The 22457-nt window shown below is 48.1% G+C and overlaps 2 protein-coding genes and 1 pseudogene across 2 annotated transcripts in view; 2 read left to right on the forward strand and 1 right to left on the reverse strand.

Moving 5' to 3' along the window:
- LOC140399894 (type 2 DNA topoisomerase 6 subunit B-like) overlaps positions 1-662 on the forward strand; it is a 58062-nt gene extending 57400 nt beyond the window's left edge. The window contains exon 7 of the transcript XR_011937912.1: positions 624-662. The gene's annotated coding sequence lies outside the window, so the exon portion shown is untranslated. The remainder of the gene's footprint in view (positions 1-623) is intronic.
- LOC140400194 (type 2 DNA topoisomerase 6 subunit B-like) lies at positions 114-13567 on the forward strand. The gene is made up of 8 exons (XM_072489662.1): positions 114-120; positions 624-773; positions 2465-2583; positions 4849-4959; positions 5856-5954; positions 6327-6456; positions 10185-10546; positions 13331-13567. The coding sequence occupies exons 1-8, from the start codon at positions 114-116 to the stop codon at positions 13382-13384; spliced, it is 1032 nt and encodes a 343-aa protein (XP_072345763.1). The 3' UTR covers positions 13385-13567.
- A 192-nt stretch (positions 13568-13759) lies between these two features.
- Positions 13760-13964, reverse strand: LOC140400225 (U2 spliceosomal RNA; annotated as a pseudogene).
- Positions 13965-22457: the final 8493 nt, after the last annotated feature.

The raw sequence follows: 22457 nt of genomic DNA on the forward strand, positions 1-22457 counted from the left end.
TTGGTCCCGGCACCCTTGCTCAATGGACGGGAACATTTAGCCAGGGTCCCCACTCCTAATCCCTACGCAGCCAGTGAACGCTGGAATGTGTCTGTTTAGTGGGATCAGGTGTGATGCATGGTATGAACATAGAACATACGGTGCAGAAGGAGGCCATTCGGCCCATCGAGTCTGCACCGACCCACTTTAAGCCCTCACTTCCACCCTATCCCCATAACCCCTCCTAACCTTTTTGAACACTAAGGGACAATTTAGCGCGGCCAATCCACCTGACCTGCACGTCTTTGGACTGTGGGAGGAAACCGGAGCACCCGGAGGAAACCCACGCAGACACGGGGGGGAGAGCGTGCAGACTCTGCACAGACAGTGACCCAGTGGGGAATCGAATCTGGGACCCTGGCGCTGTGAAGCCATAGTGCTAGCCATTTGTGCTACCGTGCTGCCCAATTGATAAATTTAGGGGAAAAAGATATGGTTAAGATTGTGCTGACGTGGTCGCCCCAGAGACACACTGGAGGGTTAGTGTCCCCACAGGAATTGCACCTCTGCCGGATAATAAGGAATGAAATCGGAAAACAAGTTTTAAAAGCCAGTTCCACCGTCTACATATGTGTTTGTTACAGGGTTGGCCTGCCCAGATATCAGTTACACTCTCCGATCAATCCTGGAGGATGACTGCTCCGAACGCGGTGATACCCAAGGCCAGAAGCTGCTTCTTTTTCTCTTTATTAAATACTGGGATGACTTTCACTTGGAGCTGGTGGACGTTACAGGTACTTTCCCACAGCCGGGTCTATGAGCTTTTAGTTTCGGTTGTATTTGTATCACTCCTCATTGTTTTTTTAAAATCAGGATTGTTATGGGCCAGGGTTTAGCGAACCCCAAAATATATCATGGAGTTCACCTGACCCACAACTTTTAATAGATTTTGGTTACGGGGAGCACAAGGGCCCACTCTACAGGTGTGATGCAACAGAGAGCTAAAGTACTTTTAAAACAAAACAATGTTTATTCTATAAATCAAGTTAACATTTTATAAACACACAGTAAACATCTTACCAACTACCAACTCAAATACTCCCCCCCAACGAATACAGTACTCTATAAGTAACCCTTAATCTTTCCTAGCAACATCCATAAGACACGGCAGGTTTACATTCTCTACTGAGAGCAGTTATCACTTTTAAATTAGCAAGGGATCTGAAGACATTCTTTTCATGCAGAGAGAGATCAAAATGACACCTTGCCTGGCTGGATGCAGCTCCAACTCTGAAAACGAAACCAAATCACACTGGCTTTTTGCCCAAAGCGAAAGTAAAAAAGGTCCAGACCGAAACCCAGCTCCACCCACACTCTGACATCACTGCAGCTATTTGATAAACACACCCATCTCTTAAAGGTACACCCACTACAGCTATTTGATAGACACCCATTTCTTTAAGGTACTCTCACATGACAGGATGCACAAGTGGATTCTTTCTGCATTGCAAATGAGAATGCGGTTTTTCATTGCCTGCATGGGTGCAAACAAACATTACTCTGACTCAAATCTCTTATTGGACACATGTTCAAAAGTGCGGGTCCTACTTTTGGAGGCAAAGGGAGGTTTGGGGATTTCATTTCTAAGTGAACCTCTGTCTGGGGGCTCAATTACCCATTTTTGTTTTCCTTTTCTTATACATTTAGAGTACCCAATTCATTTTTTCCAATGAAGGGGCAATTTAGCGTAGCCAATCCACCTAGCCTGCACATTTTTGGATTGTGGGCAGCACAGTAGCACAAGTGGTTAGCACTGTGGCCTCACAGCTCCAGGGTCCCAGGTTCTTTTCCTCACTGGGCCACTGTCTGTGCGGAGTCTGCACGTTCTCCCTGTGTCTGCGTGGGTTTCCTCCGGGTGCTCTGGTTTCCTCCCACAGTCCAAAGAGGTGCAGGTTAGGTGGATTGACCATGCTAAATTGCCCTTAGTGTCCAAAAAGGTTAGGAGGGGTTACTGGGTTACGGAGATAGGGTGGAAGTGAGGGCTTAAGTGGGTCGGTGCAGACTCGATGGGCCGAATGGCCTCCTTCTGCACTGTATGTTCTATGAAACCCATGCAAACACGGGGAGAATGTGCAAACCCCACACGGACAGTGACCGGGGCCGAGATCGAACCTGGGACCTCGGCGCAGTGAGGCAGCAGAGCTAACCACTGTGCCACCGTGCTGCCCCCAATTGCCCATTTTTGATATACCCAAAGGCCTTTTGAAAACATTAGCGGGCTTACAATCTGACAATCCTTCTTATGATTGCAAATTTGTTGATTATTTTCTTTGTATTTGAATGTAAATAAAAGGTTATTGACAGTGGAACTCTGGCCTTGGTTTTGCAATCATGGTGCCAATGGCATTCTACTTGGTGTATTGATCATGGAATCTAGAACTCCTTAAAATAGGTTTTTGTGGTGAGAATCTTCCTTTGTTGATAGGACAACAGGCCATTGTTGATCATCTGGACCAGATTCTTCATTATAACAAAGATGTTGTGAGGAAATCAATTCAACCTGTGCTTCACCAAGTCCTGGATGAATACTTACGTTTCAAGAAGGTACCAGTGGCTAACTGTAAAGTGGTGAGGAGTTGAAATGAAATGAAAAATGAAAACCGCTTATTGTCACAAGTCGTCTTCAAATGAAGTTACTGTGAAAAGCCCCTAGTCGCCACATTCCGGCACCTGTTCAGGGAGGCTGGTACGGGAATTGAACTGTGCAGCTGGCCTGCGTCTGCTTTCAAAGCCAGTGATTTAGCCCTGTGCTCAACAGAGTTGTGGATTATGATCGTACCCCACGAGTGGGTTAACCTGATACTTTACAAGAAATATGGGCTATAGACCTCATCTTGTAGCTCCCAGTCATGCTTTCAGTCAGTAGCATATTACAAGTGGACGGCACAGTGGTTAGCACTGTTGCTTCACAGCTCCAGGCTACCAGGTTCGATTCCCGGCTTGGGTCACTGTTGTGCGGAGCCTGCCCGTTCTCCCCGTGTCTGCGTGGGTTTCCTCCGGGTGCTCCGGTTTCCTCCCACAAGTCCCGAAAGAGGTGCTTGTTAGGTGAATTGGACATTCTGAATTCTCCCTCCGTGTACCCGAACAGGCGCCGGAATGTGGCGACTCGGGGCTTTTCACAGTAACTTCATTGCAGCGTTAATGTGAGCCTACTTGTGACAAGAAAGATTATTATTATTACAATAGAAATATCGGGGGCCGGTTTAGCTCAGTTGGCCAGACAGCTGGTTTGTGATGCAGAGTAAGGCTAACAGCGCATGTTCAATTCCTGTCATGGCTGAGGTTATTCATGAAGGCCCCGCCTTCTCAACCTTGTCCCTCGCCTGATATGTGGTGGTCCTCGGGTTAAATCACCACCAGTCAGCTCCCCCCCCTCAAAAGGGAAAGCAGCCCCTGGTTATCTGAGACTATGGTGACTTTACTTTTACTTACTTACAATAGAAATAATAATGGTTGAATAGCTAAACCAGAAAGACCAGGAAGATTCATTGTCAACCTGTGCTGTGCTGATCTCCAAAAGTTAATCAATCCTCGTGGCCTAGGGCGGGAAAAGTCACACAGAGGGTCCCACAGGTAATTGCTCTGCAGTGGCCTCTTCTGTAAAGAACATTTGTGTAGCTATCTGGTAAGCACAGGATGAATAATAATAATCTTCATTGTCGCAAGTAGGCTTACATTAACGCTGCAATGAAGTTACTGTGAAAATCCCCTCGTCGCCACACGGTGCCTGTTCGGGTACACAGAGGGAGAATTCAGAATGTCCAATTCACCTAACAGCACGTTGTTCGGGACTTGTGGGAGGAAACCGGAGCACCCGGAGGAAACCCACGCAGACACGGGGAGAACGTGCAGACTCCGCACAGACAGTGACCCAAGCCGGGAATCGAACCCGGGACCCTGGCGCTTTGAAGCAACAGTGCTAACCAGTGCCACCTGGGATTAAGCTCAGTTGTGATGTCCCAAAGATTAACTAGCCTTTCAACACTTCCTGTCTCGGATTGTCGTGTCAATGAATAATGGTCACTTGACTTACTAGAGGGCATCTTAGAATTACAACCCAATTAAACTCAGCATTTTGTGGAGCAAATAGAAAGGATTTGTTCAAACTACCGGATCTTTCTTTGGTGCATCCTGGAGACGTACCTGTCCCCTATGGGCGTTAATTCAATACACATGTCTGTTCATGGAATCGCAGACGAGAAATTACCTTGAAAGTTGCAGGATTGTTGAAAAAGCCCAACTGATCCACTAATATCCTCAAGCGAACCTAAGGCCCTCAATCTGTTCTGGCTTACATCTGATTCCAGCCCTACACCATGTGGATTAATGTCTTCGGGTAAACTAGGAATCAGTATTAAATGTAGCTGAGCCTGTGTTATCCCTCCCCCTCTGGGCGGCACGGCAGCACAGTGGTTAGCACTGTTGCTTCACAGCGCCACGCACCCCGGGTCCGATTCCCGGCTTGGGTCACTGTCCGTGCGGAGTCTGCACGTTCTCCCCCGTGCCTGCGTGGGTTTCCTCCGGGCGCTCCGGTTTCCTCCCACAAGCCACGAAAGACGTGCTGTTAGGTGAATTGGACATTCTGAATTTTCCTTCGGTGTACCCGAACAGGCGCCGGAACGTGGCGACGAGGGAATTTTCACAGTAACTTCATGGCAGTGTTAATGTAAGCATACTTGTGACAATTGTAAAGATTAAAAGAATTATGAGACAGCTCACTGCATGTGAAAAATTACCTTTGATTTTGCCGATGTTAAGGCGTTTTGCAGTTGCTCTAAACCGGTGGTTATTTAACTTTTTTCTCTGTAGAATCAGGGAAGAATTCAGACTGCAACCACTGTCATCTGTGATGCCCTCCAGAGTATATTGTCGATGAGTACAAATCGTGACTTTCGAGCCAAGTCTCTACAGCTCCTGAAGGTACACGGGGGGGGGGCATGTTTTGTGAAGGCAAACAAATGCATCATTTTAAGCAGCCATAGGGGGTAATGGGACAAACACAAACTGCACCATACCAAATATGAAGGTATCAATGCTTACCACCATCTTCTGCATAAACATGATACCTACGTAGTTTGGTGTGCAAAGGCCCTGCTCGGTACAGGACCGAACACACAGACAGGTTCAGTTCCAGACACAGACCCGATAGACTGCATGAGCTGTCTCTGTTCTGTAACCAAATCTGTCATCCGTGTTGTGTGAGCTGATCTCAATGGGGAGCCAGTGAGGTGCTGTCTATTGCGGTTCCTCCATGCTACTCCCCTGCACTTTATTCCCACTGCCAACATTGCTCAGAAAATTTAAAACCAAAATGATTCCAGGATGTTGCCTGGTATGGAGCGCATTAGCCATGAGGAGAGGCTGAACAAACTCGGTTTGTTCTCACTGGAACGACGGAGGTTGAGAGGCGACCTGATAGAGGTCTACAAAATTATGAGTGGCGTAGACAGAGTGGATAGTCAGAGGCGTTTTCCCAGGGTGGAGGGGTCAATTACTAGGGGGCATAGGTTTAAGGTGCGAGGGGCAAGGTTTAGAGGAGATGTACGAGGCAAGTTTTTTTACACAGAGGGTAGTGGGTGCCTGGAACTCGCTGCCAGAGGAGGTGGTGGAAGCAGGGACGATAGTGACGTTTAAGGGACATCTTGACAAATACATGAATAGGATGGGAATAGAGGGATACGGACCCCGGAAGTGCAGAAGATTTTAGTTCAGATGGGCAGCACGGTCGGCACAGGCTTGGAGGGCCGAAGGGCCTGTTCCTGTGCTGTACTTTTCTTTGCTCTTTGTGTCATTTATTTTGCTTATTGATTTTCTAGGTCTCAAGCACCCAAGAAATGAAGACATCTCTTCAGAATACTCTACAAAATATTGTCCAGAATAGATTTCTCCCGAGCAGAGTCTGTTACACAAAGCGGGTATGTTATTAAGTATCTGGAGGGTTGATTATGACTGAGTGATGCAGAGGATTTGTTCCCTGGATGTGGTTGATTTCATGATGTAGTAAATTGTGTGCGCTTCACGACCCTTAATGAGCTGGTTGTGATGATATTCTGTGATGATTTATGTACCGTATTAACTGAATGGGTAATGCACGACTCTGAGAAAGCTTCCAACATTATCTGTACATTTTATTCAATGTTCACAATTTATATCCTTCGGGAGAGAGTGGTTGGGTCACCCATTATTCCCCATGAGGTAAATCCTTGATCTTGCTTGGGTCGATACTGTGATTGATGTCAAAGGCGTTCAACTGCACAGGATTAATATTGATTGTCTTTTGACTGAAGGTTCATTCAGGAGATGGTGACCGTGTGCAGTCTAACACTGATTCAGCTAGTCCAGGGGCCAGCCAAGAGAATCGGCGTGATACGGCCCAGGTCCAGAGGATCCATGCTGAGCTGAGCCACTCTGAGTCAGGTACAAGGCTATCGTCGAGAGAACCTTCTAATCCACACTATGTTCCCACCCCTCCCCTACGCCATCTTTGTGTCTCTAAATATGTCTGGACTCACTGGGCGAGATTTCCCAGTCCCCCCACCCCACATGGCATCTTTATTGCCGGCGAGATCTTCCAGTACCGCGAAAGTCGATGGTGTTTTGCCACAACCGGGGACCCGCCATGTTTGGATTTGGATTTTGTTTATTGTCACGTGTGCCGAGGCACAGTGAAAAGTATTTTTCTGCGAGTGGCTCAACAGATCATTAAGTACATGAAAGAAAAGGAAAGAAAAGAAAATACATAATAAGGCAACACAAGGTACACAATGTAAATATATAGTGTCATGGGCCAGAGTTTAGACAACCCCAAAGTGTATCATGGAGTTCACCTGACCCACAACTTTTACTAGTTTGTGGTATGGGGAGCACACGGCCCACTCTGCAGGTGTGGGACAGCAGAAATGGAAAAGTATTTTTTTAAAGCAAAACAATGTTTATTCTATGAACTCAAGTTAACCTTTTTAAAACATACAGTGAACATCTTAGCAACCATCAATTCAAATACAACCCCCAAAGAATACAACACTAAGTAATCCTTAATAACTTCCCAAACAACATCCAGAAGACAGAAGAAACACCTTTTAACAGAAGCACATCAGGTTTACATTCACTACTGAGAACATTTATAATTCTGAATTCACCAAATGATCAAGAGATATTCTTTTCATGGCAGAGAGATCAACAGTATACCTGCTCTGTCTGGCTTCAGCTCCAACACTGAAAACGAAACTAAAACACACCCTGCAGCAAACAGCCTAAAACAAAAGTAAAAATCTGACAGACAGCCCAGCTCCACCCACACTCTGACATCACTGGTAAACACACATTTCTTAAAGGTACATTTCCTAAACACCCATTTCTTAAAGGCACTCTCACATGACAATAGACACCGGCCATCAGGTGAAGCATACAGGGGTGTAGTGTAAATTAGGTCATAAGAGGGTCGTTTAGGAGTCTGGTAACAGCGGGGAAGAGGCTGTTTTTGAGTCTGTTTGTGCGTGTTCTCAGACTTCTGTAATCTCCTGCCTGAAGGAAGAAGTAGGAAGAGTGAGTAAGCCGGGTGGGAGGGATCTTTGATTATGCTGCCCGCTTTCCCCAGGCAGCGGGAGGTGTAGAAGGAGTCAGTGGATGGGAGGCGGGTTTGTGTGACGGACTGGGCGGTGTTCACGACTCTCTGAAGTTTCTTACGGTCCTGGGCCAAGCAGTTGCCATACCAGGCTGTGATGCAGCCGGATAGGATGCTTTCTATGGTGCATCTGTAAAAGTTGGTAAGAGTTAATGTGGACGTGTCAGCTTCAGTGGGACCGGACGCTTGCACCAGTGCAAAGGACTTGAAAATCCCGCCCTCTGTTTTAGATCTCCAGTCTGCCTTATGTTTCTCCATCCCTGACCCTGTGCATGAGCCCAGGCAGCTCTGCCATCATATAGACTCTGAGCTTAAATTATACAGCCTATCAAGGCATTATCGAGATACATAATATACATTCATGAAAGCTTTCCAGTTTTTCTTTCTATGTCCTCTTCCCCACCTCTTCGCCAATGCTTTTTCTTTCTATCCCCGCATCATGCGCTCTAGAATCCTGTGAGGATCTGTCCGTGGCCTCCTCCTATTTCTTATCCAAGTGCTACTTCTGAGTGAAATCTCCCAAAAATACGTCTGGTTCTAAACATATGCTAGCGACATCGAACCCTCTGACCTCTCCATTGCCTCTGTGTTGTCAGATGTCAGGCACTGTTTGAACCGATATCTTTCAATTAATCATTGCCTTTAGTCTCCATCCTCCAGCCAAAGATTCCCCCTCTTTCCCTGGCTACTGTTTCAGGCCAAATAAAAAATGTTTTAAACTGTCTTATTTGACCCTGAGCGGCGTTTCTGAAGCCATATCCTGTCCATCACCAAGACCACCTATTTTCCCCCCTCTGTAATATAACCCGTCTCCATCTGTGCCTCGGCCCATCTACTGCTGGAACCCTCAACCATGATTCTGCTGCTTCCAATATCGACGATTGGGGCGGCACAGTGGCACTCTGGTTAGAACAGCTGCCTCACAGCGCCAGGGACCCGGGTTTGACTCCGGCCTCGGGTAACTGTCTGTGTGGAGTTGGCACGTTCTCCCCGTGTCTGCGTGGGTTTCCTCCAGGTACTCCGGTTTCCTCCCACAGTCGAAAGATGTACAGGTTAGGTGGAAATGAAATGAAAATCGCTTATTGTCACAAGTAGGCTTCAAATGGAGTCACTGTGAAAAGGCCCTAGTCGCCATATTCCGGCGCCTGTTCGGGGATTGGCTGCAATAAATTGCTTCTTAGTGTCCAATGGTTGGGTGGGGATACAGGGCTAGAACGAGAATTGGGCCCAGTTAGGGAGCTCTTTCAAATGGCCTAATTTTTAAACTATAATCTTTATTGTCACAAGTAGGCTTACATTAACACTGCAATGAAGTTACTGTGAAAAGCCCCGAGTCGCCACATTCCGACGCCTGTTCGGGTACACAGAGGGAGAATTCAGAATGTCCAAATTACCATCAGCACGTCTTTCGGGACTTGTGGGAGGAAACCGGAGCACCCGGAGACACGGGGGAGAACGTGCAAACCCAAGCCGGGAATCGAACCCGGGACCCTGGCGCTGTGAAGCAACAATGCTACCCAATGGGCAGCATGGTGGCGTAGTGGGTTAGCCCCGCTGCCTCACGGCGTCGAGGTCCCAGGTTCGATCCCGGCTCTGGGTCACTGTCCGTGTGGAGTTTGCACATTCTCCCAGTGTTTGCATGGGCTTCACCCCCACAACCCAAAGATGTACAGGCTAGGTGGATTGGCCACGCTAAATTGCCCCTTAATTGGAAAAAATTAATTGGGTACTCTAAATTTATAAAAGAAAACAATGCTACCCAACTGTGCTACCGTGCCGCCCGACTGCACTGTCGCGATTCTATGATCCTATTCTAATTTCCCCTTGGCCAGCCTTCCACCTTTGGCTCAACTAAAACTTAATTGCCAATATGCCACATGTTATACCGTCAATTCACTGTTAGACTGTGAGAACGAGTGAACATTAGGCTTTAATATCCATAAACTCGCCTGCCAGAGTCGGCTGTACAAATAAGTGCCACCCACAGGTGGCCGGATTATATATGGCCCCGGTGAGGGCGGAGCCAGAGGCGGAGCCCACCGGGGTTCCTGTACAGTACCTGGAAGTAGCCCGTATCATCACTTCCAGGTCATGGGTCACATCATTATACAGACAGTACAGGCAGCTCATGCATTAGGTGAAATACATTCACCACACCACTTAAATAGGGTACTGGTGCAAACAGGGGGGGGGGGGGGCAAGTTACCCTTTTCAAGCCGCAACCACCTAACTACACTAAACAGACACCTATACAATGAACCTGTGTGGGATATCAGAGCCAGATCCATTCCGACAAGCAGAGGAGCAGGGATGGACAGTGGAGAGGTGGAAATGAATTAATATTCTGGGGATTTGCTTTCTAACCGTTCGGTAATTTTGTCTCGGGAAATGACATAGTTGAGATGGGTTAGTATAAAATGGAAATGTTAACTGATGTGCTTTGCACTGTTGACGGGAGGCTTGACAAGGAGCTATTAGAATGCAAGTTTTGAACATATATTTTACATATTGTATTTTTCAGACCCTTCGTTCACACTGGTGGATTCAGACGGGCTGGATTGGAGTGCTGATCCTCCACAAGTGTCAGCAGAAACCGATTCTCATTTCGGCAGCTTTGAACGCAGAATAGGCACGAGAAAAAGACAGCTGGAAGCAGATAGAATGAAGCCCGGTACAAATCCCGCCAGCAGCCCTTTCAAAAAACCAGTGGATGGATCATACAGCCAGCCAAGGCTGGAAAACGTCAGCACGGGCCATATCTCCTCGCGGAAACCAGGCGTGCAGGTCTCAATCCCTCCAAGACTAACATCGGAGACGACCGACTCTTTCGGGGTGCAGTGCAGCCCGAAGCAAACAATCAACAGAAAGCCAACTGAAGATCAGGTTTGTGACTGTATCCTAGTTTATTTTCATAGAAATTCTTTCTTTTTTTAACCAACTAAGCGTCTGGTAAACATGAAAACCCATCGCTATATTTATGCGACTGGACTAGTCAGTCACTCACATCGCCTGTCCAAATCCCCTTAAAGCTTCCTTGCATCCCCCTCACACTTTACATTCCCACCTGGGTTTTGTGCCATTGGCAACTTTGAAGATATAACATTTGGTCCCGACATCCAAATCCTGTATGTACATTGTAAACAGCTGTGGTCGCAGCACTGATACTTGCCGGCTTAGCTCAGTGGGCTGGACAGCTGGTTTGTGATGCAGAGCGAGGCTAGCTTCGCGGGTTCAATTCCCATACCGGCTGAGGTTATTCATGAACCCCCCCCCCCCGCCTCCTCAACCTTGCCCCTCGCCTGAGGTGCGGTGACCCTCAGGTTAAATCACCACCAGTCAGCTCTCCCCCTCAAAGGGGAAAGCAGCCTATGACCATTTGGCACGGGTAGCACAGTGGTTAGCACTGTTGCTTCACAGCTCCAGGGTCGATTCCCGCGCTTGGGTCACTGTCTGCGGAGGTCTGCATGTTCTCCCCGTGGGTTTCCTCCGGGTGCTCCGGTTTCCTCCCCAAGTCCAAAGATGTGCAGGATAGGTGGATTGGCCACGCTAAATTGCCCTTAGTGTCCAAAAAGGTTAGGTGGAGTCACTGGGTTACGGGAATAGGATGGAGGTGTGGGCTTAAGTAGGATGCTCTTTCCAAGGGCTGGTGCAGACTCGATGGGCCGAATGGCCTCCTTCTGCACTGTAAATTCTATGATTCTATGGTGACCTTACTTGTAGTATGCCCGATAGTCACAGTCTGACATCCTGAGAATGATCCGTTTAGTTCTTCTGTCTGTCAATCCATGCCAGTATTGTGCCCCTAATCCCATGTGCTCTAATTTTGCTCACAAACCTCCTGTGTGGGACCTTATCAAAAGCTTTCTGACAATCCAAATCCAAAATACCAGATCCAATGGTTCTCCTTTACCGATGCTACAAGTAACATCTCCAACACATCTGCAGGGCTCCTGCTGAAATTCAATTGTCTAAACCTGCACACGCTCAACTCATTGAATAGTTGCTGCTGATTGTCCAGCCAAGGTCACCCTACCCATTTGGGCATTACCTTATAATAATAATAACCTTTATTGTCACAAGTAGTTAACACTGCAATGAAGTGACTGTGAAAATCCCCTCGTCGCCACATTCCGGCGCCTGTTCGGGTACACGGAGGGAGAATTCAGAATGTCCGATTCACCTGACAAGCACGTCTTTCGGGACTTGTGGGAGGAAACCGTAGCGTCCGGAGGAAACCCACGCAGGCACGGGGGAGAACGTGCAGACTCCGCACAGACAGTGACCCAAGCCTGGAATCGAACCCCGGTCCCTGGAGCTGTGAAGCAACTGTGCTAACCACTGTGCTACCGTGCCGCCCATTAAACCCACCCAGAGGCAAACACTCTGCACCATCCAGGAACAGGTTTCTGAAAATAATTGCAAAATAGTAGCAAGACCATAAGACCGTAAGACATAGGAGCAAAATTAGGCCACTCAGCCCATCGAGTCTGCTCCGCCATTCAATCATGGCTGATATTTTCTCATCCCCATTCTCCTGCCTTCTCCCCATAACCCCTGATCCCCTTATTAATCAAGAACCTATCTATCTCGGTCTTAAAGACACTCAGTGATTTGGCCTCCACAGCCTTCTGCGGCAAAGAGTTCCACAGATTCACCACCCTCTGGCTGAAGAAATTCCTCCTCATCTCTGTTTTAAAGGATCGTCCCTTTAGTCTGAGATTGTGTCCTCTGGTTCTAGTTTTTCCTACAAGTGGAAACATCCTCTCCACGTCCACTCTATCCGGGCCTCGCAGTATCCTGTAAGTTTCAATCAGATCCCCCCTCATCCTTCTAAACTCCAACGAGTACAGACCCAGAGTCCTCAACCGTTCCTCATATGACAAGTTCTTCCAAGGATCATTCTTGTGAACCTCCTCTGGACCCTTTCCAAGGCCAGCACATCCTTCCTTAGATATGGGTCCCAAAACTGGTCACAATACTCCAAATGGGGTCTGACCAGAGCCTTATACAGCCTCAGAAGTACATCCCTGGTCTTGTATTCTAGCCCTCCTGACATGCATGCTAACATTGCATTTGCCTTCTTAACTGCCGACTGAACCTGCACATTAACCTTAAGAGAATCGTGAACAAGGACTCCCAAGTCCCTTTGTGCTTCTGCTTTCCAAAGCATTTCCCCATTTAGAAAATAGTTTCTGTCTAGATTCCTCCTTCCAAAGTACATAACCTCACACTTTTCCACATTGTATTTCATTTGCCACTTCATTGCCCACTCTCCCAGCCTGTCCAAGTCCTTCTGCAGCCCCTTTGCTTCCTCAATGCTACCTGTCCCTCTACAGATCTTTGCATCATCTGCAAACTTAGCAACAGAGCCTTCAGTACCTTCTTCCAGATCGTTAATGTATATTGTGAAAAGTTGTGGTCCCAGCACCGACCCCTGAGGCACACCACTAGTCACCGGCTGCCATCCTGAAAAAGACCCCTTTATCCCCACTTTGCAAGAACAGTTCCACGTGGGTTGAACAGCTAACAGAATAAACACGGTCTAACTCTATTCAATGCCATCACAAAGGGAGCAAAATATAATGTTTTCTGTTAATCATTTGTGCCCAGCATACGGGCCTCTTTGATAATGATAATAATAATATTTTTGCGTTCTGTTGCATGCAGGAGGAATACTTATGGCTTCGGGAAGTTTCCAATTTGTCTGATTGGACTCACTGATCGTCACCAGATCGAGGTGGGCTGGAGGCATCCCTCAGGCCATCAACTCAAATAAGATACAAACAAATATTAACAACAGCAGGAGGCGAGCAATTGAAAATAGCAAATAAACCTAAGCGGCTTTTACCAAATGTATAATAACGCAAATGGGAAAATGTATAAAATAAAGTTGTTTCTGTGTAAGAGGAGGTTTTATTTTGCTTTTAGGATCTTGGCTGTACTCCCAGGGAGCTCAAGGTGACCTGGAGATGATTAATAACCCGTGTATCATGCATTCAGAGCACAGCGAACGAATATTGAATCTGAATGCATTTTAAATCACGTGCCTCAGTGGCAGCCAGTCTGGATCGTACGGTACAATAATCGGACATTTTTAAAAATTACTTATTCTGAGCTACAAAGCCAGGGCTCAGAGTGTGGACAGGGGTTAATCCTTAATCCAGCTCCTTGCCTGCTCCAAAAACCAATTCAAATTCAATTGAATCCAATTCATGGTCCCCATAAGGGAGACATATCAGATCTGAGCCAAAAGGCAGAGCAGATACTACACTTGATCTTAGCCAAAAGGCCGAGAAGCGATCCAATGATCGTACATTTAACGCTACATCATTCGGTTACAGAGGCTGCCATCCTTGCGCACATTGCACCAGAGAAATAAAACTCCCATCTGAATAGCGAACACAAGATTCTGCATGAAATCCATCTGTTGTGAAGAATAACAAAAGCTTCTGCTTGTTTCAAATATATACCATGGGCTAGATTCTCCGATTCCATTCAATGGGAATCTATGTGGCACCATTAGAAGCTGCTTGTCAGGAGGGACGTTCCTCACCTCTGAGGCACACATATGCCTGGCAAACCCAACATGAATCCTGGGGGAAAATCATGGCCGTGAATCGGCCATATAACAGGACGCTTTAGCTAAAGAATTCTCTGGGCATTAGAACATAGAACTTACAGAGCAGAGGGAGGCCATTCAGCCCATCGAGTCTGCACCGCACCAGTTAAGCCCTCACTTCCACCCTATCCCCATAACCCAATAACCCCATCTAGCCTTTATTGTCACTAAGGGCAATTTATCATGGCCAATCCATCTAACCTGCACGTCATTGGACTGTGGGAGGAAACCAGAGCACCCGGAGGAAACCAACGCAGACACGGGGAGAACATGCAGACTCCACACAGACAGTGACCCAGTGGGGAATCGAACCTGGGACCCTGGCGCTGTGAAGCCACAGTGCTAATCACTTGTGCTACCGTGCTGCCCTTCAAGTGGAGCGGAGTCATTTATAAACGTGTTTAATCTTGCTACACAAGCGGCAGGAAAGTTTTTTTTTTCTCAAGTGGGTTAACATCCGGGCAGCATGTTATTATAGAATTTACAGTGCAGAAGGAGGCCATTCGGCCCATCGCTCTGCACCGGCTCTTGGAAAGAGCACCCCATTTAAGCCCACACTTCTCACCTATCCCCGTAACCCAGTAAGCCCAACTAACCTTTTTTGGACACTAAGGGCAATTTAGCACGCCCAAACCACCTAACCTGCACATCTTTGGACTGTGGGAGGAAACCGGAGCACCCGGAGGGAACCCACGCACACACGGGGAGAACGTGCAGACTCCGCACAGTGACCCAAGCCGGGAGTCGAAGCTGGGACCCTGGAGCTGTGAACATAGAACATACAGTGCAGAAGGAGGCCATTCGGCCATTAAGTCTGCACCGACCCACTTAAGCCCTCACTTCCACCCTAACCCAATAACCCCTCCTAAATTTTTTGATCACTAAGGGCAATTTATCATGGCCAATCCACCTAACCTGCACATCTTTGGACTGTGGGAGGAAACCGGAGCACCCAGAGGAAACCCACGCAGACACTGGGAGAAAGTGACCCAGTGGGGAAACGAACAAGGGACCCTGGCGCTGTGGTGCAACTGTGCTAACCACTGTGCTACCGTGACCCTGCACTGAGGGTTTTAATGTCTGCATGGGTTTCCTCCTGGGGTGCTCCGGTTTCCTCCTACTGATCCCGAAAGATATGCTGTTAGGTGAATTGGACATCCTGAATTCTCCGTGTACCCGAACAGGCGCCGGAATGTGGCGACGAGGGGATTTTCACAGTAACGTCATTGCAATGTTAATTTAAGCCGTCTAATAAAGATTATTTTTTTAAAATCTTGTTTGGAATAATTCATCCACTTTCCCCTGCAGTGCAAGCTGATTTCTCATGCTCTCTTTCATCTCTTCTTACAAGTGTTTTTTCCTATCAGCTTAGGAATTCACACAGCTGGGATTTATTTCCAAGCTATGTTGTGCTCGATTACGGAGACTTGTGTTTTATTCATACTTTGACTAATATTTTGGCTATGCCGTAGAGATGATTGCAAGCATGTGAAAAGCAGAGTTCAGACCGCTGGTTTGTGGAGAGTGCGCCGTCTGGCCATCAATACATCTTTGCACGCTGTTCACTTGGGACCCAGCTTCGGTATCCCCCACCCCTCAGGAGAGGCAAAACAAAGACATGCCACCAACTCAGGGGGGGGGGGAAACTGCAAGCAAACCAGACCAACCCTCGGGGCTCAGTTACTCACCGCAACGCACGATCACAGTTAATTGGCTACTGATCCACCATAGCTTGAAATTGCAACGTTCCGTTTGAAAAGACCTGCGACGCTGTATTTCCCACAAGCAATGCAAACGTCGTTTAAGGGCGGCACGTGGCGCACTGGATAGCACTGTGACTGCAGCGCTGAGGACCCGGGTTCGAATCCCGGCCCTGGGTCACTGTCCGTGTGGAGTTTGCACATTCTCCCCCGTGCCTGCGTGGGTTTCACACCCACAACCCAAAGATGTGCAGGTTAGGTGGATTGTCCCTGCTAAATTGCCCCTAAATTGGAAAATAAAAATAATAATTGGGTAGTCTAAATTTATTATGGGCAGCACGACAGCACAAGTGATTAGCACGGTGGCTTTACAGCGCCAGGGTCCCAGGTTCGATTCCCTGCTGGGTCACTGTGCGGAGTCTGCACCTTTTCCCCATGTCTGCGTGGGTTTCCTCCGGGTGCTCCGGTTTCCTCCCACAGTCCAAAGACGTGCAGGTTAGGTGGATTGACCATGATAAATTGCCCTTAGTGACCAATAAAGATTAGGAGGGGTTATTGGGTTACGGGGATAGGGTGGAGGTGAGGGCTTAAGTGGGTCAGTGCAGACTCAATGGGCCTCCTTCTGCATTGTATGTTCTATGTTCCATCGTACAGGCGTGAGGCTTCGCATTTTTTGACATGTCTAGTTTTTTTTACATACTTCAAGCTTCATAGAATTTACAGTGCAGAAGGAGGCTATTCGAATTTTATAGAGCACCCTACTTATGCCCACGCCTCCATCCTATGAGAAATGAGCATTTTATGTTGTTTTTACATGAATATCTCTGGTTCACAAATAAGATGTCAACAATAGTGCTTGAGGGGAAATAAGATGTCAAGTGGAGTTTTGAGTAAGCTGCAGTGCCAAAGTTGTTGTAACTGTGTACGTGACTGACCTTCGGGAATGAACAGAACTTACAATAACAAGATGCAGGTGGAGATGGGGGCCTCATTCTACATCATTTCAGCTGACGGTTCAAGGATGTACCAGGAGCTCTCAGAAATCACTGCTAGGCGAAGCAAGGCGGAAGCCAAAATGAACATAACAAGTCCAAATAAGGAATGACTGATAAGGAAACGGCAAGCAAGGCAGAGGGCGGGTTGTGTTTCTCAGAGATTGTACATAAGAAATATTGCTGTATTGATTCGGTGTGTCTGCTAATGTTGACAGGCGGCACCCGTTCTTGCAAGATCGATTGAATAAAATACTTCTTCAGAATTTGGCTAAGTGTAAATTATTATCAAGTGAGCGGTGTTTCTCACAATTGGGGGCTCATCCGGGATAGTCTTCATTGATCGAGGGGGGCGGCTCAAGAGGAACCGAGAAGACGCGTCCCGTTATTTAAACGGTCTCGTACTTCGTCTTGAGTAGTCACCCACGGTCACCTGAACACGTTCCTCGGGTAGTCATTCTGAAGAAGCAAATAATGGATGATAGTGGCAGGCACGCCGTGAAAGTGAAAGTCAGGTAACTCTGTGCACGGAGCAAGGTAAGAAAAACGACTTTTAAGTATTACCTTGTTGACTTGAGTTAATATCTAGACATCCGTATAAGTGTATGGGCGGATTGATGATATAAGTGCTTTCAAAATTGTGATTGTTTGACGGACCGGTCATAACTAGACACTTTACTTAGAAATAAGTGAAAGTTGAGTACATTACAATGGGAAGTAAAAACTCAAAACAAGGAGACGGCGTCGATAAAAAAAATCCCTAAGAATATCCCACCAGAAAGTCCATTGGGTCGGATGTTAGTGAATTGGGATTTTGAGAGTTGTACAAAAAATAAGGACAGGAAAACAATGATAAAATGTTGTTGCTTCATATGGATAAAAGAAGCAATCCGCAAACCCTCAGTCTTTTGGCCGAAATACGGTTCGGACGAAGATTGGGTGTGCCAAATTTTGAATATATATGTCAATGATAAAAGACCCTGTTCCGATAAAGAAGTAAGCTACGCGAGCTGTTGGCTTCCCAGCAGGAACGCCACCCGAATATATCCATTAATCCCACAGGGCGAAGATGTTCCCACCGCCCCTCTTAAACAATGGGACGTCCTAGATAATTTGCCACCCCCTTATAAGAATAAGTCAAACGACGAGGACTCGCCAAATGACCAACAAATGAATAAAGGCAAATCAGAGAAAGTCCCTGAAAAAGGAGAGAATAAAATGCAATTAAGATCCGCGAAAGGGCAGGGGGAGGAACCAGAAATAACAAAGATGAACCCCCTTCGGGAAGTCCCTAGTGGAGAGGGAGATGTAGGATTTGTAAATTCTCCTTTAAATTCAGGAGAAGTCAGAGCATTCAAAAAAGAGATGAAGGCGTTAATGGAAGACCCCTGAGGACTGGTGGAACAATTCGATCAGTTCTTAGGTCCTAATATATACACATGGACCGAATTAATGTCCATTATGAGTATCTTATTCACGGGGGAAGAAAGGGGTATGATTAGAAGAGCAGGCATGCGAAAGTGGGAGAATAGTGAGACTTCCGGGTGCGGCGATGACCAGCTGAGTCGCACGTTTCGGCAGCTCCCTGTGAAACGGACTTTTGGGCTCTTGATAGGAGCCCCAACGGCAATTTTGACGGCTAAAAACACTGTGCGGTAAACCAGAAGGGAATCCCCCCTGGATACGGATGGAAAAAGGAGGAGAAAGTGGCCGGATTGCAGTGGATCCTTTAGAACAGCGGCAAGGAAGGCAAGCAAAAACCAAGATGGCGTCGGAAGGTGGCAGTTTAACATGGGGCCCTGAACAACAAGAGTTCTTGAAATGCTGTGTGGAAGAGATCAAAAAGGAAATGAAGAAAGAGCTGTTGGCCCCGATACTACAGGCGATCGAAGGGCTAAAGGAGGAACAAAAGACCCAGGAGCGGGAGCTTCGGGTCGTGAAGGCAAAGGCAGCCGAGAATGAGGACGACATACAGGGCCTGGTGGTGAAGACGGAGACGCAGGAGGCACATCAGAAACGATGTGTGGAAAGGTTGGAGGCACTGGAAAACAACGCAAGGAGGAACAACCTGAGGATTCTTGGTCTTCCTGAAGGTGTGGAGGGAGCGGACGTCGGGGCATCTGTGAGCACGATGCTGCACTGGTTAATGGGAGCGGAGGCCCTGGCGGGTCCGTTGGAGGTGGAGGGAGCATACCGAGTGATGGCGCGAGGACCGAGAGCAGGAGAAATTCCCAGAGCCATAGTGGTGCGATTCCTCCGTTTTAAGGATAGAGAAATGGTCCTTAGATGGGCGAAGAAAACTCGGAGCAGTAAATGGGAGAACGCGGTGATCCGCGTTTATCAAGACTGGAGTGCGGAGGTGGCGAGAAGGAGGGCTAGCTTTAATCGGGCCAAGGCGGTGCTTCATAAAAAGAAGATAAAATTTGGAATGCTGCAACCGGCAAGACTGTGGGTCACATATCGAGGGAGGCACCACTACTTTGAGACGGCGGATGAAGCGTGGACTTTTATTGTGGAAGAAAAACTGGAATGAGCGGGTTATTAAAAAGAACGTTCGAACAAAGTGGTGGGGCGAATGTGGGGGGCAAAGAGGGGTTTTATGTACTAATCCTGCGATGTGGTAACTTTTCTCTCTCCCACAGGTGGTGATGGGGGAGGAGGGGAGGTGGAGGAGATGGGGCGTTGGCCATTGGGGGCGGGGCCAAGGGAGAAGCGCCGGCTTGGTTCCCGCGCTATGATAATCATGGCGGGAATAGAGAAGCAGGAAGGAGGGGGCGTCGCACGGTGCGAGCTGAGGTCACGGGGGAAGCCGAGGTCAGCCAGAGTTTGCTGACTTCTGGGAGCAACATGGGGGGAGTAATTACGCTAGCAGGGGATCTAGCGGGGGGGGGGGAGGGGGGAATTACTGGGTTGCTGCTGCTTGGGAGAGGGGGGAGCTGGTATGGGAGAGGATGGGCGGGGGGGCACCGCCTGGGGGAGATACAGCTGCGTGGGAACCGGGTAAGGAGCTGGAAAAAGGTGATGGCTAATCGACAAGGGGGGGGGTAGGAAGCCCCCCAACTCGGCTGATCACGTGGAACGTGAGAGGGCTGAACGGGCCGATAAAGAGGGCACGGGTACTCGCACACCTTAAGGAACTTAAGGCAGATGTGGTTATGTTACAGGAAACGCACCTGAAACTGATAGACCAGGTTAGGCTACGCAAAGGATGGGTGGGGCAGGTGTTCCATTCGGGGCTAGATGCGAAAAACAGGGGGGTGGCTATATTAGTGGGGAAGCGGGTAATGTTCGAGGCAAAGACTATAGTGGCGGATAACGGGGGCAGATACGTGATGGTGAGTGGCAAACTACAGGGGGAGACGGTGGTTTTGGTAAACGTATATGCCCCGACCTGGGATGATGCCAATTTTATGAGGCGGATGCTCGGACGCATTCCGGACCTAGAGATGGGAAAGCTGATAATGGGGGGAGATTTTAATACGGTGTTGGAACCAGGGCTGGATAGGTCAAAGTCCATGACTGGAAGGAGGCCGGCAGCAGCCAAGGTACTTAAAGATTTTATGGAGCAGATGGGAGGTGTAGACCCGTGGAGATTTAGCAGACCTAGGAGTAAGGAGTTCTCGTTTTTCTCCTATGTCCATAAAGTCTACTCGCGAATAGACTTTTTTGTGCTGGGTAGGGCATTGATCCCGAAGGTGAGGGGAACGGAGTATACGGCTATAGCCATTTCGGATCATGCTCCACACTGGGTGGACTTGGAGATAGGGGAGGAAACAGGAGGGCGCCCACCCTGGAGAATGGACATGGGACTAATGGCAGATGAGGGGCTGTGTCTAAGGGTGAGGGGGTGCATTGAAAAGTACTTGGAACTCAATGATAATGGGGAGGTCCAGGTGGGAGTGGTCTGGGAGGCGTTGAAGGCGGTGGTTAGAGGGGAGCTGATATCAATAAGGGCACATAAAGGGAAGCAGGAGAGTAAGGAACGGGAGCGGTTGCTGCAAGAACTTTTGAGGGTGGACAGACAATATGCGGAAGCACCGGAGGAGGGACTGTACAGGGAAAGGCAAAGGCTACATGTGGAATTTGACTTGCTGACTACAGGCACTGTAGAGGCACAATGGAGGAAGGCACAGGGTGTACAGTACGAATATGGGGAGAAGGCGAGCAGGTTGCTGGCACACCAATTGAGGAAAAGGGGAGCAGCGAGGGAAATAGGGGGAGTGAGGGATGAGGAAGGAGAGATGGAGCGGGGAGCGGAGAGAGTGAATGGAGTGTTCAAGACATTTTATAAAAAATTATATGAAGCTCAACCCCCGGATGGGAGGGAGAGAATGATGGGCTTCTTGGATCGGCTGGAATTTCCCAAGGTGGAAGAGCAGGAAAGGGTGGGACTGGGAGCACAGATCGAGGTAGAAGAAGCGGTGAAAGGAATTAGGAGCATGCAGGCGGGAAAGGCCCCGGGACCGGATGGATTCCCAGTCGAATTCTATAGAAAATATGTGGACTTGCTCGCCCCGGTACTGACGAGGACCTTTAATGAGGCAAAGGAAAGGGGACAACTGCCCCCGACTATGTCTGAAGCAACGATATCGCTTCTCTTAAAGAAGGAAAAGGACCCGCTACAATGCGGGTCCTATAGACCTATTTCCCTTCTAAATGTAGATGCCAAGATCCTGGCCAAGGTAATGGCAATGAGAATAGAGGAATGTGTCCCGGGGGTGGTCCACGAGGACCAAACTGGGTTTGTGAAGGGGAGACAGCTGAACACGAATATACGGAGGTTGTTAGGGGTAATGATGATGGCCCCACCAGAGGGAGAAACGGAGATAGTAGTGGCGATGGATGCCGAGAAAGCATTTGATAGAATGGAGTGGGATTATTTGTGGGAGGTGTTGAGGAGATTTGGTTTTGGAGAGGGGTATGTTAGATGGGTGCAGCTGTTGTATAGGGCCCCAGTGGTGAGCGTGGTCACGAATGGACGGGGATCTGCATATTTTCGGCTCCATAGAGGGACAAGGCAGGGATGACCTCTGTCCCCATTATTGTTTGCACTGGCGATTGAGCCCCTGGCGATAGCGTTGAGGGGTTCCAAGAAGTGGAGGGGAGTACTTAGAGGAGGAGAAGAGCACCGGGTATCTTTGTATGCGGACGATTTGCTACTATACGTGGCGGACCCGGCGGAGGGGATGCCAGAAATAATGCGGATACTTGGGGAGTTTGGGGATTTTTCAGGGTATAAATTGAACATGGGGAAAAGTGAGTTGTTTGTGGTGCATCCAGGGGAGCAGAGTAGAGAAATAGAGGACCTACCGTTGAGGAAGGTAACAAGGGACTTTCGTTACCTGGGGATCCAGATAGCTAAGAATTGGGGCACATTGCATAGGTTAAATTTAACGCGGTTGGTGGAACAGATGGAGGAGGATTTCAAGAGATGGGATATGGTATCCCTGTCAATGGCAGGGAGGGTGCAGGCGGTTAAGATG

Source organism: Scyliorhinus torazame, chromosome 24 (genome assembly GCF_047496885.1).
Source record: "Scyliorhinus torazame isolate Kashiwa2021f chromosome 24, sScyTor2.1, whole genome shotgun sequence".
Classification (NCBI taxonomy): Eukaryota; Metazoa; Chordata; class Chondrichthyes; order Carcharhiniformes; family Scyliorhinidae; genus Scyliorhinus; species Scyliorhinus torazame.

Excerpts from the sequence above, each read along its gene's own strand:
- LOC140400194 (XM_072489662.1), top strand. Across the intron at positions 2,584-4,848 it reads AATACTTACGTTTCAAGAAG|AATCAGGGAAGAATTCAGAC; the intron begins GTACCAGTGGCT and ends TTTTCTCTGTAG. Across the intron at positions 4,960-5,855 it reads AGTCTCTACAGCTCCTGAAG|GTCTCAAGCACCCAAGAAAT; the intron begins GTACACGGGGGG and ends TTGATTTTCTAG.